The 18,945-nt window shown below is 40.3% G+C and overlaps 1 protein-coding gene across 4 annotated transcripts in view; it reads left to right on the forward strand.

Moving 5' to 3' along the window:
- The window catches only part of PHF20 (PHD finger protein 20), a 68,645-nt gene that overhangs the window by 28,756 nt on the left and 20,944 nt on the right, over positions 1-18,945 (forward strand). Inside the window, exons 14-15 of one of the 4 annotated variants that reach the window (XM_086622674.1) lie at positions 8,161-8,439; positions 17,349-17,528. The exons of 1 other annotated variant lie outside the window; for it this stretch is intronic. In XM_086622674.1, coding sequence (XP_086478800.1) covers positions 8,161-8,439; positions 17,349-17,528 — 459 coding nt within the window. The remainder of the gene's footprint in view (positions 1-8,160; positions 8,440-17,348; positions 17,529-18,945) is intronic. 2 more of the 4 variants (XM_086622675.1, XM_086622676.1) reach the window with 2 other exon arrangements.

Raw genomic sequence — 18,945 nt, forward strand, 5'->3', positions numbered from 1 at the left:
TACAAAAACAACTTTAATTAAAATACTACAGTGATAATATAAAGTTATTACTGATCAGTGATAATACTAAATAGCTGCAAGGTGTTAGTAACTAAGCATGCATAACACAGAGCTCTTACCCAACAGGCGTCCCTGTGGGGGGGAGAAGAGAGGTTCAGCCCATCGACTGATCCCAGACATTCTGATGGGGGGGGGGTTTCTCCCTAGCATCCCCTTTGTCTTTTGCCATTTTATATTGTTTCTTTACTTTCAGGTGGAGCTCGAGTGACTCTAGTCATACATCACTCTATTAGGATTGGTGAAAATTTCTCTCGTGAGGGGTGGAGGTGTGATTCAGTGGCTAACCTGCCATTACTGCTAAAACAACGGTTGGATTTGTCTGTCACCAGGCGCTCCCTCATCCCTGATAACAGGGATGAGCCGTGGTACCTCCGTATCGCTCTGCTCCCCATCTCAAGGGTATTGTGTGGGCCTTGTTTGTAACAGGGGGTGAGCAGTGGTATCTCCGTATCACTCTACTCCCCATTTCAAGGACATTGTGTGGGCCTTGCTTGTTCCTGGGAGCAGCAGCTGTGTCCAGCAGGCCATGTCCCTCCTGGGAGCAGCAACTGTGTTTCACTTCAAAGTCGCTCTAATATTGCAGCCTTTGAGCTAAATTTTGAAAAGCTGTATTTCTCCAATTTTCGCCAATTTCAGTTATTTTCCCACACGTTGATAAGGTCTGAGAATTTGGAGAATAATAAATCTTGGCTTTTTGTAAGAACACACTGTATTAACAGTGTGGAAAAAACTGCGTTAATTGTTACAGATATTCTTCCAAACAGTTAATGCAGTGTTAAGAAGGCATTTGCTGCCATTGCCTCTAAAATAATCCAGAACTAGTCAGACAATATTCTCAAAAATAAAGGTGATTTTACTTGATACTATAACGTGTGTAATCACAAAGCTTTGAGGTTAGTGGTCAAATATTTTCTTTTAAAAAATACCTCCTGCAAAGGCGTCTATTTTCTAATTTAGGTACTCATTTAGGATGCTCAGGGTGTTTCACAATGTCTCAGTTTCAAGTAACTATGAAATCAAAGATGTTTTAAACATTTTAGATGGTGTATGTGAACTGGGGTGTTGTCACAGCTGTATGGTCATCTTCAGAGAAGGCTTCTTTCTTTTAAAAAAAGAAAAATATAGGGTTCTGAGTTCAGGTCTGTAATGTAGTGAAAGCTCAATATGTAGAAAGCCGAGTATGTACTCAGCAGTATGTGTTAGGGGTTACAGCAAACAAATAACTTCTAGTGACAGTTAAAGAACAGATAGACAAAACGGGTTTGGTTGGGTAAAATGTTACTTCTCTGTGTGTATTTGTTGCTGAGGGGGAAATATTTTCTCCTTCCATGAAAACTTTAGGGAAATGATTGACAGATTTACATATTTAAGTTAGGCTAAAATACCATGAGATTTTGCTTTCCTCTACTTGCATACTTACATCTACTTGAGATCACAGATGCCGTTCACAATTGCCTTGTTTTATCCCCTTGAACGTGTCGTGTGTGTTGGGCTGAGATGCTGTGTTTCATAAGGTAGGGAGAGGAATTCACTTGTACATTTGAAATTTGTACGGTAGTATTTATCAACTCTGCTTCTCCAGCACTTGGGGAGCATAACTTTGGTGGCAGGTAGAGGGGGCAGGACACCAGTGTAATGCTGGTGTGCAGCTGAACCATCAGGAGTTCAAAAAACTGCGATACCTTTGGAGGTCTTTGGCTGTTATTACCACTTCCACCTGACTTCCTAATGTATATATGGCTGAACATTTGATTTGGGCTTAAACCGAGGAGAATTCCTGGTGAATATGTGACACCTAGATATGTGGTATCAGTCACGCTGATGGGGTGTGGGCTTCTCCTGAGCTTGCTTAATTGGATGCAGGACATAAAGCTGTGGGAATGTGACTTGGTTCACTCACCTGCCCAAAGCCTCCCATACAGCTCGTGTGCTCTTGATGCTGATGCTTCTGTTGGCACTGGAGTGAGCTAGATTAATTCGGGAATATATGCTCTCATGGAATTGTGACCTGAAGTTCAGCACTGTGGTGGTGTCTGAAAACCCACGTTTCTGAGTGAGGATTTCGTTTCATGTCATTAAAGCCATCTCATTTACCATTAGAAATGCCAGACATTGGGTGGACATCCAGATATGGCAAACAGGTGTTTTTGTTGGAGAAAACGCTTAAGGATGGGGAATAAGAGCTGTACAAGGTCTTTTTTTAATTAATACTATCACCTGAAATCCAAGGACAAGAATCTACCTTTCTATACTTAACCAGCATTAAAAATGTTATTAGAAAATTAGTAGATCCTATCACGGATGAATCTCCTGTAGTTTAAGGTGGATTTATGCGTTCCTGTACGTGCTTCTGCCTTATTTGTAGGATCATGTCTGTACGTTCCAGTGCCGATGAGCTGCCTGCTGGGGGAACACTAACATCACCAGTAGCTTACTGCTCGTGAAGGGGGTGGTGAAAAGGTCTGAGCATGCTGTCCTAAAAATAACTGGTGTCAGAGGCTGACAGCTGAGTTAAGTTATTTTGTGGGTAACTATCAAGGGAACAGGCATCTCTCCAAATACTATTAACTGTGTGTCATTTTGTTCTCAGACTGCCATGTGTATTAAAGATATTTAAGGTTTAGAAAGGGGAGAAGTATATTGTCAGAATAGGTGGTGTGGGTCCAAAAAGGTGTTATTTTCGTTGGTACAAGATTCCCAAAAAATAATGTGTGGAAGTTAAGGTCAAAGATAACTTCTTATACTTAGAATAAGTGCAACGTTGTAACTCAGTACTAACTTTTTTATTTGTCTGTAGGCTTTAAGTCTAGTCACTTGATGGGAATTCATTCTCTTCTTCTAGGACAATACTACAAAACATGATAAAATTAATAACCTTTATTTTCTTCCATGTGTTGCAGTAGTGTTGTTACGGCATGGGACAGTGATGCGCCCTGGGAGTACTAGTTTTAACTTGCATGATATATAGGAAGAACATGATTTTTATAGTGCTTGAATATCGGGAATTTTTAAGCGCAAAAGTTCTTTTTAAAGAGTGTTTTCTCACTCACTGGTTGGTAGATGATTCAGATTTATAGTAGTTGCAGACATTTGTAGTGGCAAATACAATTTTCAGTATATAGTTGTTACATTTTAAAATGTGTATGTCTGATTTGCTCTGAAAGGGTAATATAGCATTGCTTGTCAAAACGCAAGTTCCTTTTTTAAAATTTTCAGCAAAATTCTAAGTAATTGCATGTACTAGAGGATAAAAATCCAATTCTGCTGGCTTTTGGCTCCCCTAATGTTTAGGGACTAGACTTGGTCATTAGGGTTTAGCCAAATCAAGTTGTTTTTCAAAAAACTAGGTGTCTAGTCTGTTGGCAAACGTTTGCAGCCAGTTAAAGCTCTGTTCCATATGTGTGAAAGCAGGCTTGGAAGCACTCTGCAGCTGGTCGTGTGGCTTTGCCCTTACAAATGGATTTGACTTCAAAGGTGGGCTGCCTTTGCTTTGCACAGACGTACTATTGTGTTTGTAGTTGTATTTCCCAGAACTCTTAACATTACTTTTTTATTTGCATAAACATGCAGCAGAGCTTCCATTAGCCTTATACTTACCACGTTTTCTCATTTTGTCACTTTTAGCTTTGGGCTTCAGTTAAGGAGAAGCATAATACCTTTGCATCCAGTTTGAGGGAGCAGCTGTGTATCCTGCAGCCTACCTAGGTAGGCTTTGATTCCTTCAAGGTAGCGTAGAAGTTGTCATTTAAAGCCTAACAATGTAGTACATAAAGAAGTCTATCCTGCCTTGCTCACTCTTACAGCTAGACACCACGATCTGGACACAGTTTCAGTTACACCTCAAAAGTGCAGGTAGAGCCTTTACATCCCCGCAGCTGCTGGCCCCCTCCGAAGGTACGTCGAGGTTTGCACAGTAGTGCACTGCATGCTTACAAGCTTTTTGTCCAGTGTAAACCTCCCTGTTTCTATTGTTACAAATCTAGTGCCAGCACAGGGAGAAAATGACAAGTGGAGGATCAGAGGAAATAGTCTTGAGTAGTTCTTGCAGTGTCAAGTAATGTTTCAGGCTTGAAAATCAGCACTTTGTGAACATGTAATGATCTGTGATTATTGGTGTTGTATCTGTTTATTACACCAAGCATCTGCCTTATGCAGTTGAGTGGATTCTGGACACTCTTGGATGCTGTCCTTACCTGAAGTAGTTTGAGAAGAGCAATTAGACAACATGTTCTTTGTTTCACAACTGAGATCTTTAAAGACAGAGATTTTTTAAAATAAAGGAAGAAACGTAATTTACTGCTAGAATGTTGGACAGGAGCGCTTTTGGTGAGCTCAAGAAAAACAACAAAGATTTCAGGAAAAATAAGACCAAAGAAATAAGTAATTAGTGAGGAAGCTGGCTCAGTGGTGTGATCTAAAGCACAGTGTAAAAAAATGTCAGCTGGGCTAATAGGCAGCTATATTTAAAATGTGGGCTGCTGTGAGAATGGGTGTATTCTGAACCAAGCACTGGCCCCAAAATGGTTCTTAGAATTTTGAGGCTGATGGCACTGAACCAGTAATATTAGACCTCACAGGTCAACTTCATGTTGGTGTAAATAGATGGAAACGTGAAAGATGAGGTTTTGTCATCGCTATCCAGAATCAGCTGTGATTACCCCTGAGATACATAACATTTATGTCTGCAGTTCAAGGAAGGTAATGGTAACAAGCAAAATAATACAGATGGAAGCATGGGGGAACATATGTTTTAGAGACGCTCTGTGTTCAGTTTAACAGCAGGTGAAGGAATAATTTGATCTTTGCTCAGTATTTCTGTGGGGACCAGGAGATAGAGACTAGAAGTCTTGTGAGTTTAACAGGCGGTTGTGTGTGAGGATCTAATGGCTAGGAACTCTATTTGGGGGAGGATGCTAAGTGTTCTATATCTGTTGGTGTTCTGGGATAGCTTACTGGTGCTGTGCAGAAGATGCCTCAGGATGGCAGACCTTCAGTCAAGGTACTGTGCTGCTGCCGCCAAACATTCCTGGCCCAGCAGGAGTCAGCTCAAACCAAGAATTGGTGATGGGGGGGAAATCTCTTGTGGACTCGGAAGCTTGGCATGGTGATGCTTTACTGTGAACTCGCTGCTAAGCACTGTCTTGGTTTGAACCTTGGATAGTGCAGTGAGAAGTGGGAAAGGTTACTGACTCGAATGCTGAAGGGATTTTTCTTTTTTTCTTCTTTGTAGTGAAAGTTAAAGGGGGCATTGTTTGGCCTTGAGTTTCTGTGCTTACTATTGTGATGGCTAATTTAATTCCAGGTGAGGAGTTTTAATTTTGGTTACAAACATGGAAGAAATAGCAAGTGGCAGGTCTCTGATTAACTTTCCTCTCTACTCAGAGAAAGCGCCCACCAAGCCTCTCTGGAAAACAAGTGCCTGAAAATCTGAAGCTGATACAGCAAAACCTTCTCTCCATAGAAACCAGTTTTAGTACCGTGTGTTGTATATGTGCGTAAGGGTGGAGATTCCCTCCTTTAGGTGTTGCTGTGATGAGTCGACTTCAGAGTGTTTGGCTGGGAGCACAGGCTCTTTGGAGACTCTCTGGGGTGGTGGAGCTGGGCATCAGCTTCCTGCTGTGCCCTGGCAGCAGGGAGTTCTATTGTGTTACTCCTAAAGAAGGAAAATGCCCTCAGATGTGATGGAGATGGTAGTAACTTTGTTTCCAGCTGTGTGGGATTTTCTGTGGTTTTATTAATCCAAATAGATTCCTTTTGCATGCTGCAGTAAGGTGTTTTTTTTGTTTTCTTTCCTTCCCCTTACCCCATACCTCTGCTACCTTTGTTTCTAAACTTCAGCTGACATGATGCTGTGCTCCTTTTCTAACTTGTAGCTGACCAGTTAGACGCCATTCCCCTGTATCTTCTCAAGAATTTGTCCATCTCAGTGGAGGGGAGGTGCTCTGAGCTTGGATACTGATCTTGGCATCACAGTTTTGTGATGGTGTGATAGTTTCCCTTGTGTCTTTGTAGTATTTTTTGGCTAAGTCTTCGGACCCTGTTGCCCCCTTCTGCAGCGGTTAAGTTTTGCTGTCTTCTTGTTAGTTATTAAATAGTAACAACTTCTCTTTCGTTGTCCTGAACGCTGGTTTTTAGCTTTATAGTCCAGAGAACCTTTCTGCACTGGCTTTCACTAAAACTACAGGCCATTTCACTGGCTGTTCCTCAAATGTTTTTTCACAACTTCTGACGTACAGTATATTTCAGTTTGGGTATTGGCAGTCTTTGTTGCAGTCTTATTACCATAATTGCTTATAGCAGCATCCCTGTTGGGATGTTCGTAATACAGCTATGCCAAAATGTCTTTCTCTTGCTCCTTGTCGTTATCTTTGTGATACACCCAATCAAATCAAAACCAATATCTTAATTTTTTTACTGTTTCCTTCTTAAAATTAACTGAATACTTTCTTTTAACCAGTCTGATGTGCACATGACTTCTTAATCCTTCCCTGTACATCAGCCTCTGTAGATAGTAGTTACTTGGTTTTTGTCTATGAATGACTTTTCAAAGCAAATTTTGTTGCTTTGTCATGTCACAGTCCTTAGAAGCTGTGTATGCTTCAGATGCAGCTATCTAGGGTGCCTTTCTTCACTGTGATGTAACCTCTAAGTATGCAGCTCAGTAACACTCACCTTTTTGTTGCTACATGCTAAAAATTTCTGAACAAGCTGTCCTGTGTGCTGGCATCAAGGCTGTGTTGACACTAGCTTTTAACACTCCCATTGCATGCATTACTGCATATGCACACTTGTGGAAAGCCTTATTCTTTCTACACTTGCTCTTGTTTGTAATGTTTCTGGATCCTTTTCTGTTCCTTGTTTTCAACTACTTCTAATATAATGTCTTAATTTTCATTCATGTGCGTACCTTCAGTTTTGCATCACTATTTCTAGGTCTGGGTCTTAGCTCTAAACACTTAACCCTCCAAGTTTGAAAATACTTGTAAATATGGAAATTGTATTTTAGTACTGGCAAAACAAATTGTCTTTGGAAGCTGTTTTGTAAAAATGACGCCACCTTTCGATTGTCCTCTAGTTGGTGAGGGGTTTTTTTGATGCTGCTTCCATATTGGTGATGGATAATTGCCTGGATGTCTTTATATCTGTGTGTTTCCAAATGTCTGCCTCTCCTGTCTTGTATTGGGTACAGATACTGGTGACAGTAATCTGATTTAGTCTTAGTTCAAAATGTTTCTTTTGTGTATTTCTTAGCAAAAACATGAATTAAACATGAATTTCTGAAATGCTGGAAGAAGAAATAGGAATTTACCAGGTTAAGTTTAGGTGTAGCCCTGGGTTGTACAGCAGTGCTCTGCAAAACAGATGTAAAACGTTCTTATATTTAAGTCTGAAGACTTGGGAGTTTTTTGATAAAGAGATTAACTGTAGCTCATAGGAGATGTTTTTTAACAGATGTAAGTGATTTTCCTTAGTTTCATTCCTTCATTGCTGCTTGAAAATTGAAATAAGTTTCCATTTATTTCAAGTAAAATAAATTTCAATTTTACTTGAAAAATGTAGTTTTGACATACCACTTCCATTGTTCTTGGAAGTAACCAGGCTTTGGTGGCAGGACAAGGCATCCAGAAAGTAGGTAGCAGAATAGTTGTGAGCAAAGCAGCAGAACTGTGTTCTTTGGAAAGTGCTTTCACCAAAGATGTGAACAGTTATAAACAATTAAATACCTACTTGATAGAACATAATCTTCACTGTTCTGACTAAAATACACAATTTCTGAGTAATTCAGTCTCATATCTATAGTAGCACTGTATACAGTGATATTAGCTGTTGGGCAAGGAACTCTTGGAAGCAAAAGGCTGTTGTCTGGCACTAACTCGTTCATAAAAACACTGGCATTGTGACAACCAGTTTTAAAGAGCACTGTAGGATAGAGTTTTCCCCTAAAAGATATTGACCTTAAAGGCAGGTACAGCATTAATTTTATTTTTTTAGCATTTCATAGCTAACATGTTTGAATGCATGCCCGTTTCTTAACTCTTGGGAAACCATTTGATAAATATAGCAAATGCATGGGGGAATTTATCTGTTTTGTTCTTACAGTAACAAAACCTTGTAGGAGAGCAGATTTTCTTGCATCAAAAAAAGCTGCAACTGTTGACCAAGATCACAAGTTTAGATGCAAGTTCTTGGACTGTTCAAAATCCTTCCGCAAAGCCAAGTTATTGCATTATCACATGAAATACTTTCATGGAGTGGAGAAGGCTACAGGATCACAGCAGAACCCTGTAAAAAGAAATATTCAAACCAGAGCTTCTTTGGCTTCTGAGAAAGCTAATCAAGAAAGGTCAAAAAGAGGACGGACCACAGCTGGTTCATTGTGTAAGTATGTTGCTGATCTATTCCTTTTTTTAAACAGCAGCAAGCAGGAGGAGCAGGAAAGAGCAGAAATCGATGCTTCCTTTGGGCCGAAGGAGTCTCCTTAGGGCTCCATCTTAGTGTTTTTCTCTGTGGAGAAGCAGTGTAACGTTTGAACATGATGTTTTAGAGACGATAAAATGGAAGAAAGTCCCTCTTCTAGAAATACGGATCATGTTCTGTAATGAACTGACTGTGCAGCTTGTCTTACTCCTTTGTAACAGCTCACTTGAGTATTAAACTTCTGTTCTTCTTTCGAAATCGCAATTCCTCGAGTTTCTCATCTTCCTCCCTCCCTGACTTGACAAATATCTAAGTAGTATTATAGTTCAAAGGCTTTTATCCTTTTCCATATTAAGGAAGCGGTCCGGGAACTCCATTTCTCTCCCATTTCTTACATGGTCTTCACATTTTCTGGTCTGACTTCAAGAATATGCTTAGCTAGAAATCGAGTACCAGCTTTCTGCAGTATTTACAGTTCATTGCTGGACCTGTGGGATGAAAAGTCCTAATAACAAATGCAGTTGCTACAGATGTGCTTGAAGATCCTCACACAACTGATGGGTAGTTGTGGAAGGAGGTAAAAACTTAATGGTTAGGAAGTATATAAATTCTGAGTTTTAACTGCTTTGCAGCCTTCATAATCACATTAACTTCAGGTTCACCATCTCATTCTCTGAAGCACTTTCTTCCTAATCTTGCATAATGCCAGAGTGGCAATCTAGGTCGAGTTGTGAACTGTGGTGGTGATGTTGATAACCTATACAAACTTTGTTCTTTGACTGACTTCTCTTTGTTAAGTTGTCATTTCTTTTGTCTTCTCATTGAGTCTGTTATACAAAATCCAGCTTTCTCTTTGCTGAATTCCCTGATGTTTTTTGTCTTTGCATTTGATCTTTCATTAATATTCTCTTTAAGAATTTCAAAGTCTTGCAAGTTGCTCACTGAGCTATCACTACAGCAGAATATATCTAGCCTTACTTTGCTTCATGTCTGCTTTTCCTAATGTGTCCAGCAAACTTGTTTTTTTCTGTTTGAAGTGCTAATGCCTGTTCCTAACAAAATAAGTGGAACTTAACTACATGTACTGCTACTACATGTAAACTTGTATACATCAAATACTTCTGTAACTTTGAATAATGCAAAGGCATAAGATTTGGTTAAGTAGAGGAAGATTTTTCCTTAAATGCATTAGGATGTGCCAGCTGGCCTGTATTATGCTTTGCATGCAGCTTAAATGAAACCAGAGTACTGCCTTAAACACAACTGAGACGAGGCTTCGTGAAGAAGAGCTGCTAACAACTGCACAGTGATCAAAACAGGCTTCTTGCCTGTCACGTGCTTTTGCACAAACAGACTTCTCATCTGCTTTTTGTAACGACACAATTATTTTGGTTTGAGAAGTTGTTTTCCTGTGATTATCTGGAATGAATTGATTAGTGACTCAAGATCTTGACCCTTTCATTTATCCTTTCCCCCAAGTGCACACTGTTGGCTTGCTGTCATCATCTTGGCTGCACTGGCAGGTCATTCCTTATTGTCTGGAGTTGTAACCAGATTTGCTGATTTTTAAGCCCTTGCTCTTTTCATTCCTCGTTTGTGGATGGTTACTTTTAACCCGGATTCTTTCGATGGTGTGCTTCAGCCCTTGGATTGTGCTGACAGCTGTTGAACAGTGCATCAAGGTGGAAGGTGGACCGTGAAGTTTACGAGTCACCTTCACTGTCAAAGCCTGCTATTGTGGAGCTACAGTAAGGTTTTCTTGATGAAGAAAAGTAATGTCATGATGTATCAGTTGTATCCTGTGTCTGATTTAAGTGCCATTTGATTTTTGACTCAATGTGTTCGTAATTCTCATTTTTGTTGTGGGGGTACCACACATTCTAAAGTAGAGTTAATGAAGTTTATAAGCTCATACTGTTGCATTTTGTGTTTTGTTCTCCTGTCTTTTTGCAAGCATCCTTTCTGTTCTTAATGGCATGTATAGGAAGACAGCCTGCTAAGAAAGACTTTTTCCGTGTTGACTGAACACTTTTATGCCATCTTTTAAAAGGCTTTTCAGGATGTACCGCTTAGTGAGAGCGGAGGCCTTTTACATAATTAAGTATGGTACATGGTGGGTTTGCTTTTCATCTTTACAATGCTTTTGTGAGCAAAAATTCTCCTGTTCAAAGTGTATATATTTCAATCTTTTTACCTTTTGGTACAAACTTCCTTTTCTTATACTTCACTGTATTAAATAGAAATTGCCACCTTTTCTTAAGCACTAAAACCTGACAGATAAGACTTTAGAAATCATGAGTTGTATTATTGCATAAGCTTGGAGATACTCTTGTTTTTAGAAGCTTTATCACACTTAAGTCCTTATCTCACCAGTTTTATTTTGGAGTTCTGAGACTCTTTACTGTTTCTGCTACACATTAAGGTATAAATAAATGGTGGAGTGGACTTGACTCTGCTAGATTTAAAGTGAAAATACTTATTGTTCCTAAAGTTCTAGGAAATTACACAATATTCAGAACAGTAGGAGAAACTTTTCCTTGTAGTGCTTAAAATCTAGAATTTTGACCCTTAGAAAAGATGATGGATATAAGTGGTCTTCAATGACCATGTTGTGGGATGCAGGAAGGAACAATTTAATTACTTTAAAATGGAGACTGAAATTTTGACATCTGAAATGTAAATTGTGCCACTTGGCATTGGCTTCAAAACTGGAGTGAGGTGGAAAGGTTAACATGGAACTGATCCGTCCTCTCGCCCTCTCTCTCTCTTCCTTAAGAAGGATCTTTGCAGTGGCAAATTTGACAGATAATTCTCTAAATTTTGTAGTGTTTCTTCATTGAACAGAGGGGAAAAAACTAGCATTGCCTAGCTTGTGTTTTAGATGTGCCTGACTATGAACGGAATGATGCAGACTTAAATGGCTGCTGGATGCAATACCTCTTCTCTTCAATTTATCAGGAAATATTACGAGATCATTATGATGAAACCACCTTCCCCCACCTCACGTTATAATATGTGCCTCCATGAGTATTGCTGCCATTGCTTTTACTGAAAGAATTGTCCTTACAGAGAATAAGGCAGTTGATTTTGTGCCCCCCTGGAGTATAGGAGATGCAGGCGTTTCTGCCCTCAGCTCTTAGGTTGCTACACCTCTTCAGGTGTGTTATCGAGCCACCTGCAGCTGTTGTGTTAAAGAGGAGAATCAAGACCTGCACAAATGTATGTGGATACATAAGCTTAAAACAAGCTTTTTGAGCGTAGGCTTCAGATGGCTTCTCAAAGCCTGTCTTGCAGAAAAGAATTGCTTAAGTTTTTGGCAGTTCAGATTGAAATGTTCTATCAAATTTATCACTTGGAACTTGAATGTGGTGTACTATGTTAACATTTTTGACAGCTAGTTACTCATTGATTGCTGTAATAAAAAAATGAGCGGAACCATGTTCCACACTCATGCATTAACCTCCAGATAGGCTTTTTTCTTTGTGGTCCCTTCTCTTTCTCTGCACAATCACTTAGTTTTCTGTTGAAGTATGTCATGCCATACTGTGACTTGTGCCCTACAAGCACTTAGTGTAAACAGCTTCCTCTGAAGGTGCCTGTTTGCTCTTTCAGATATGTCTGTCTGTCCATGTGAAGTGCTTGCAAAAGGTTATTAAAAATAAAGTTTTATCGTTTTCTGACCTAGACCACTCCAAGGGTACAAGGCATGGAATAGCTTCATTTCATTCTTTGTACCTGCAACTCATAATTTGAACATCTGAAATGTCTCTTCCTTGAGTTGGAGTCTTTCTGAATTGGTGGCTTTCATGTTTTAGTAAAATCTTTTCATTTGGAGGTACAATAAAATTTAGTTCATGCCCTTGTATTTGAGCAGTTTTTCTGAAATCTGAAAGTCAACATGCTCCAGACTTCAGTGCTTGCACAGCTGATGCACCTCACCTCAGACCTTGGAGAAGCTCTGTACTTCATAGGTCCTGAAGATTTGTCAAGAAACTCTAACCTCATTAGATGTGAACAAGTAGGGAAGTTGATACACGAGTGCAAGGAAATGCCATCAAAACCTTCGCTAAGGTGGCTGGTGTGCTCTTAATTACCACTTAGTGGTGCTGACAGACTTGATACTGACCTCAGCACAACTGTTACACTGGTGAGGACTTCATCAGTTGACTTCTTTCACGCTCTCAGGACATGGTTCAGTTCCTCTGAGGTGTCTTGCTCTAAGGGAAGGGCAACCTGGTTTTGAGACTTTGAAAACGCTGTGCAGTAATTAGGCTGCGGTTTTGGTACGTGGGTATGTAATGGCAGCCTGAGCCTGGCAAGTTGCTGCCAGTCTTGGCTCTGCTGTGCTCCTTGCCACAAGGAAGAAAAGAAAGCAACAGACCTGTGACTTTGCAGTTCAGAGACTGTAGAAAATCTGTTCCTACTGAGGAGTCCATAAGAGGTACTTCAAGAGAAAAACATGCATTTTGTCAGTAGGTTTAAATTTTTGTATGTGACCTCATTGTCGGAAAATTCTGCCCGCTCAAAGTTGGTTGCTTGTGCATTAACATGACATATTGTGTCTTAATGCCAGGAATACATGTAAAGAAAAAAGGGGTCTCGTTGTTACTCACGTTGCTGACAAGATCCTAACTGCCTGCGTAGGGAACAGGTTGGCAAACTTGCTTTGACAGATTAAACATATAGGGCATCCAGCTGTCAGCTGGTAGCTGCTACCATGTGAACCTCTGGCATGTGGCTTAGGGCCTTTCAGGGTGATCCTTCGGGGGTTCCCGTTTCCTCTGATACTGGCTGATGGATGCCTCTTGGCTAAGCAGTGGAGTGTGCGTGGGTGACCTACAAACGCATGGGAGTAGGTGAAGATCTGCATTAACACCCTCCGTGTTCTGCAGAACTGCTGATGGGCTTTGTGGCTTACCTTGAGATGCTGCGTTCGGGCTGGGGAGGAAGACTGTGTGAGATACTTCAGCTGTAAGCCAGGACGTTTTGTGGGCTTTCCGTTCTTGAAAGTATCAATGGATGTTCTCAGCAAATGATGTCGTAGCTGTGGATGGTGAATGTTATTTGATTCGTAACACTTGAGAGAATTCAGTTTCTGCTTTCTGGAAAGGCTGAACTGTGTTTGCTGAGGTCTGACATCTTTTATGTTCCATCAGGCAGAAAGCTGTTGCCTAATCTGTCACTGAATCTTGACATGCTACGTACAATGTTTCTTAAGGCTCTGTCCTTGTGGCCTCTGCGTGGTTGAGGTGGTGTCATATCTCAGATCCGCATTTGTCAGTTTCTAAGATCCTTCGTGGCTTCTGGACCACCTCTTTGTGTGGAAGAGGATACTTCTCCCTCCTGAAAGAACTCTGCGGAAGACTGGGCAGTTCATCAGCCAGCCTCTTCATCTCTGTTTTTTTATAAACATATCTCCTGTTAACGGTAGTGTCATCAGAGCTGGAAATTAATCTGCTGGTATTTAATTCCAACATCACTGTTGAAGAACAGTGAAACTGTTCACTGCCCTGGATGTCAGCAGGGCTTTGATGGTCTGTTTGCAGAGAATTGTATAATTCTAGCGATGATTAATGATATTGGATCATAGAGGTATTGAAGGGTACTAATACCTGTTTTGATATCAGTTTGTTGAGCATCATCAGGAAGGTGTGGGATGCTGTAGTTTAGATGCCTCGGGATGTCTCTAAGACAAGTGCAGGTGTCTTTGTGAGACCTGGATAGACAGCTTTAGGAAACGCATAGGAGTCTCCTGTGCACTTCCTAACAGGAGTCTCTCTGAGCATGGTCCTGCTGCTCACTACAGACCACAGTGCAGTTATCTTGCTGCTGCAGGGCTCAGTGGAGTGCTTACAGGGAGGGGTGACTCACAAGAGAAGTTAGTTACAGCGCTAACAAAAGTTGGAGGTGTCCATGTAAAAAGTTGGAGATGTCCATGTAAACAGTGTATTGTGTGCTGTGTGTTGGCCTTTACTGAGACTGCAAATTCGGAGTTCCTGTGACTGGGGAGAAGCAGAGGAGTAAACCCTTCTGGAGGGTGAAGCTTGGCTCAGGGAGTTGGAAGGGTGAAAGCCCATGGCACACTCAGCAGGTGCTGCTGGAGCAGAAGGGCTGAACTGGGGGAATGTGCAAGTTCTAAACGCATATACCTAAATACACGTTCTTGGTTGCAGTTGTTAGGGTAAATAATTGCTCTTTATTCTTTTGGGGGTGATTTTATAAATTGACCTGTCCAAATTATGCTTGAAAATGTTGTGTTGAGAGGAAACAGGACGCTAAACATAGAAGGCTTACAGGTTTGGTTCCTCATGGCATGAGTTTTAACGTTTACTTTCGCCAAAGTTTGGGGTGACTTTCCAGTTTTTTTAATCTCATCTTCTCAGATTTAGTCTCAACTCCTAAAATATATTTGAGTGCTCAAAGATCTCACAGACCCTCTAAACTTTTCTATCAATGGAACAAAAGGTGTTTCAAAACTTAACGTATTGGTTGACAACTATTTTTTTGTCAGTTACTAAAGAAAATTACATCCAGTGTATGCCTGAGTACCGTTGAACTCCCCCAGCATAGTGTTACTGGTGGCTGAAAAATCTTACAGAAATGTATTAACCTTCCTATGTCATAGAAGATATGACATATTCTTGGCAAAAATCTCCTTAAACTTCAGTCTTACAAAGCTAAAAAACTTAATGGACTCAAAATACAGTTTTGTTCCACCAAGAGACCATGTGCACAGATTTCAGCTCATAGGAAGCCCGGACGCCTTAGGCTGGTGGGACCAAGGTGACCGTGGGTTTTTTCAAATGTTAATTCGTGAAATTGAGTTGAGCTGTTGGGAGGGGGGGGGAAAGGTCAGGAGGCCTGATTAAAGGTTGTCTGGTTTGTATAGGTATTTCTGTTGTAATTTTGGCCTTCCCCGAGGTGATGTTCTGTAATTATTTTTGGAACTTAATGCAGAATGATATTTACATGGCTTCTTACCCTGTGCTGCTTCAAACAGTTTACATTTCAGAAAGTTTGTTAGGACACTGGTGTTCCCAAACAGGTTATGAAGTACCTTAATCTTATTTTTCAACTACCATGTACCATGGAAAAAGTTTCGTCTGTCTCAACTGGTGATGTCTTGTTCAAGCCACTAATCGTGGAAGTCCTCGGATAAGCAAATTCTGTTAGCAAGAAGTCCTACAACAATAGACCTGTACTTAAACAAACAAACAATAACCACAAAACACACACAAAAAAAACACAAAACCGCACAAACAACAACAGAAACCAACAGCAAAACCCACCCTCTTTATACTTATTCCTGCAAGAGAATGTAAGTTCAGCCCTGTTGATAACGGAAGGCCATACACATACTGCAGTATCTTATCAAGGACTATTTTCTGATTTTTGACACTTTTGCACACTGTGGTATGTCATCAAGGACAATCTTCTGGTTTTGGTAATTCTTTGTGGACAAAGGATGTTATTTTGTACAGTCTTGCAGCTCTTGAGGTAGATAAGCACCCAGGGAAAGGTAACAGTGAGTTGCCTGGCTGGACAAAAGGTACCTTGAGGAGACAGTCTTGTGTGGAGATTTGGGGTGGTCTGATTTCTGTCTTCTGTTGTGACTGCTCTGTAACCACTTGGTTACAGAGAGTTACGAATGACTCTTTATCTGTTTTTCCCCTTCAAGTTTTAATGCAACTTCAGAGTGAGAGGACCAGGGGAAAAGTCATCTGATGACTGTCAGATTTCTGTATCTTGGAGTTTCTTTTGCTTGAAGAGATCTACTTGATTCTGAATGCTCTGTAAAGACATTTCTTACTGTGCCTTGTCGTAGCTTCAACTTGAAATGTTGGTCAGGGCAGGGTGCTTGATCTTGTTTCTTCTCCTGAGTATGTTCTCTTGGACTCTTTTCGTTCAGTTTTCAGGCCTTTTCAGGTACTGCTCACAGTTACTTAGAAGTGTCCAAGTGAAGCATGTAAGTCTTCAGACAAGAAGTAAATTGCCTTTCATATCCACTGAACTTTTGAGAAACTTATGATGATAGAACTGGACAGTCTTGATGAAGGTCAGCAAGCTCTCACCATGGCTACTGTGTCTTCTTGACCAACATACTTGATGTCATACTCCGAAATGGCAATGTGCTTGTCTCGTTTAGTCTGGCTGTCCTACATGCCATGTAGCCTTAGCTTTTATCAGCTCTGTTTCTCTTTTTCAGTGCCTGGAGTCTTTCATTAGGAGTTGCTAGCTGTAGTCAGGAAGGTGAGAACTGATTGACTTCAATAGTAAACGGAATCCCAGATGAAGCCAGGGCTGATTTCATGATGCTGTCAGTTTTAGATAGCGTTCCTGAGTTCTTACATCTCACTCAGGTGAAACACTGTTGCTTCAGTGGAATGTACTTTCAATCGGCCTGTCCTTGGGTGTGCGAAGCTTCTCTGTGCTGCTTCTGTGTATCTCGTTACAAAGCAGGCTTCTGAGAACAGGTTGTGGTTCTTCTAACAGGGCTCCTTTTCTTTTCTCTCTAATAATAAAAATTCCCTAACCCACATCTCTGCCAAATGGTTTCTCTTTCCATCTTTCTTCAAGGCAGCAGTATTTCTGGAAGAACGGAACTTTGGGGAATGCATTTGCGTCCACTGTTTCTTTTTTTGAAAAAAAAAAAAATCAAAAACAAACCAAACAAACCAACAAAAGCATTACAGGTGTTAGCCTTTAAATCTGCTTCTCTTGAAAAGCTTTTCCGTGGCCAAGTTGCTAGGATTGGGAGTTGAGTTCTGATCAGAAACACTCCACATGGACTGGCAGAGCAGCTGCTGGTGAAGTAGACCTACATTTTGAAAGTACTTAAAGCTTGGACTTCGTCTTTATTCTCTTTGTAGATGCTCCTCTACACATAGCCCTAAGGAATACCCCATATAGAGACGAAAAAATAGAAAAGAGAAGAACTTCAACTCCTGTAAGTGCATTAAATAGTCTCCGACATTCTGTTAGAAATCAAACCAAGAACCACATAGCGAGATCGCTGCGGAAGCCTCAAGAAAAAGGAAGAGTTGAAAATGGTACGGCCTTTTTAGTTTAACATGAAAAAGTTAAACTTGGAAAAGTTTTGGAAAAGTTGTAAGCATTGTAAGGAACTGATAACATTGACAGAAGGTAGTCTGTATATCTTCTTTTAGAGAGTTTAGTTTTTTATGAATGTGTAGTATAAAGTGTAAGTGGGGTTTTCTTTCCAGTAGTTTCAAATGAAGAATCAATACAGGGAATTTTATAACTTTTCTTGCTGTATACATTGGGGATTAATCTTCCCAGTCAGCGTGCGATATTTTTAAGATGTAAAAAGTACTGAAGTATTTAAGGGCATGAAAAGATTCTTATTTTTTGCTTGTTTCATACATGTGTCTTAATTCTGTTAAACTCTTGGTCATCCAAATCATTAAATATTTTAAGTAATTCTGAACTTGTTGAGATGCCTAAACTTAATAAAGCAGAAAAAAAAAAGAGGAGGAGGGGCAGAGTGACCTGATTTCTTCTTTTGTAGTTTTTTAAAAATAGTATTTGACTCCTTCTGGTAGTCAACATTCCTTGCTACTAAACATCTCTGAACAACTTTACTTCACAACTTTTGACTGTTCAGTGGTATAGTGTAAACACTGTTTGTACTGGAATCTACTATAATACAGGTGAGTAACAGCCATAAAGTGGGCGAAGTGTGTGTGTGCATACACACCCCCCGTATATAAATACATATGCATATAAAAATATTATATTTTTCTTACATAAAATATAATGCTATATAATATATATTATTATATTTAAATAATACATCTTTTAAAATATTGCAATATATAAAAATAATATTTAGCATACTTCCAGATTTACTCCATCACCACTTTCCTTCAGATATGTGGTGAGAATTTGAGTCACAGTGATGAGGAAAACACAAAAAACCCATGCTTAGGCTGTTCTGTCTCTAACAGGTGAGCTTTGTTCTGGAGACAGTCTGGAGAAGGTCACCTTACCTGCCTGTCATGGAATTGTTCTAGTCAGTCAGTACTTGCCACCTCTGTTGGTTCCTGGGCCCCTTTGCTGCCTTCCCTTGTAGGAAGGTCTGAGTGAGATCCGTTGGTGTTTTCATCCTTGGGCTGACTCGGTAGGACATTCCTTATTTGAGAGTGTGGCACAGAGAGGTTAGAGTAGACTTCCACAGGGGTAGTGGAGAATGCGACTGGGTACTCGTCGTGGTCCTCATTAGTCTCTCTGCTGTTGAAGGAAATTGAGAGGACTTAGTTTGTCTGTGGTGATTTTGCCAGACAGTCCTTTTTAAAAATGTGGTGGTTGTGTGATGAATTTTTAAACTCATAGAAGGCAGTTTACCTTCCTCTTTGATCACATGAATCTGTGAGGATGCGCCTAAGCTAGATGTAGCCTCCTTATCTGGTCTTTTTTCAGTGAGAATTCAGTAGACTTACAAGTGCT

This window comes from Tauraco erythrolophus, chromosome 18 (assembly GCF_009769465.1).
Source record: "Tauraco erythrolophus isolate bTauEry1 chromosome 18, bTauEry1.pri, whole genome shotgun sequence".
Classification (NCBI taxonomy): Eukaryota; Metazoa; Chordata; class Aves; order Musophagiformes; family Musophagidae; genus Tauraco; species Tauraco erythrolophus.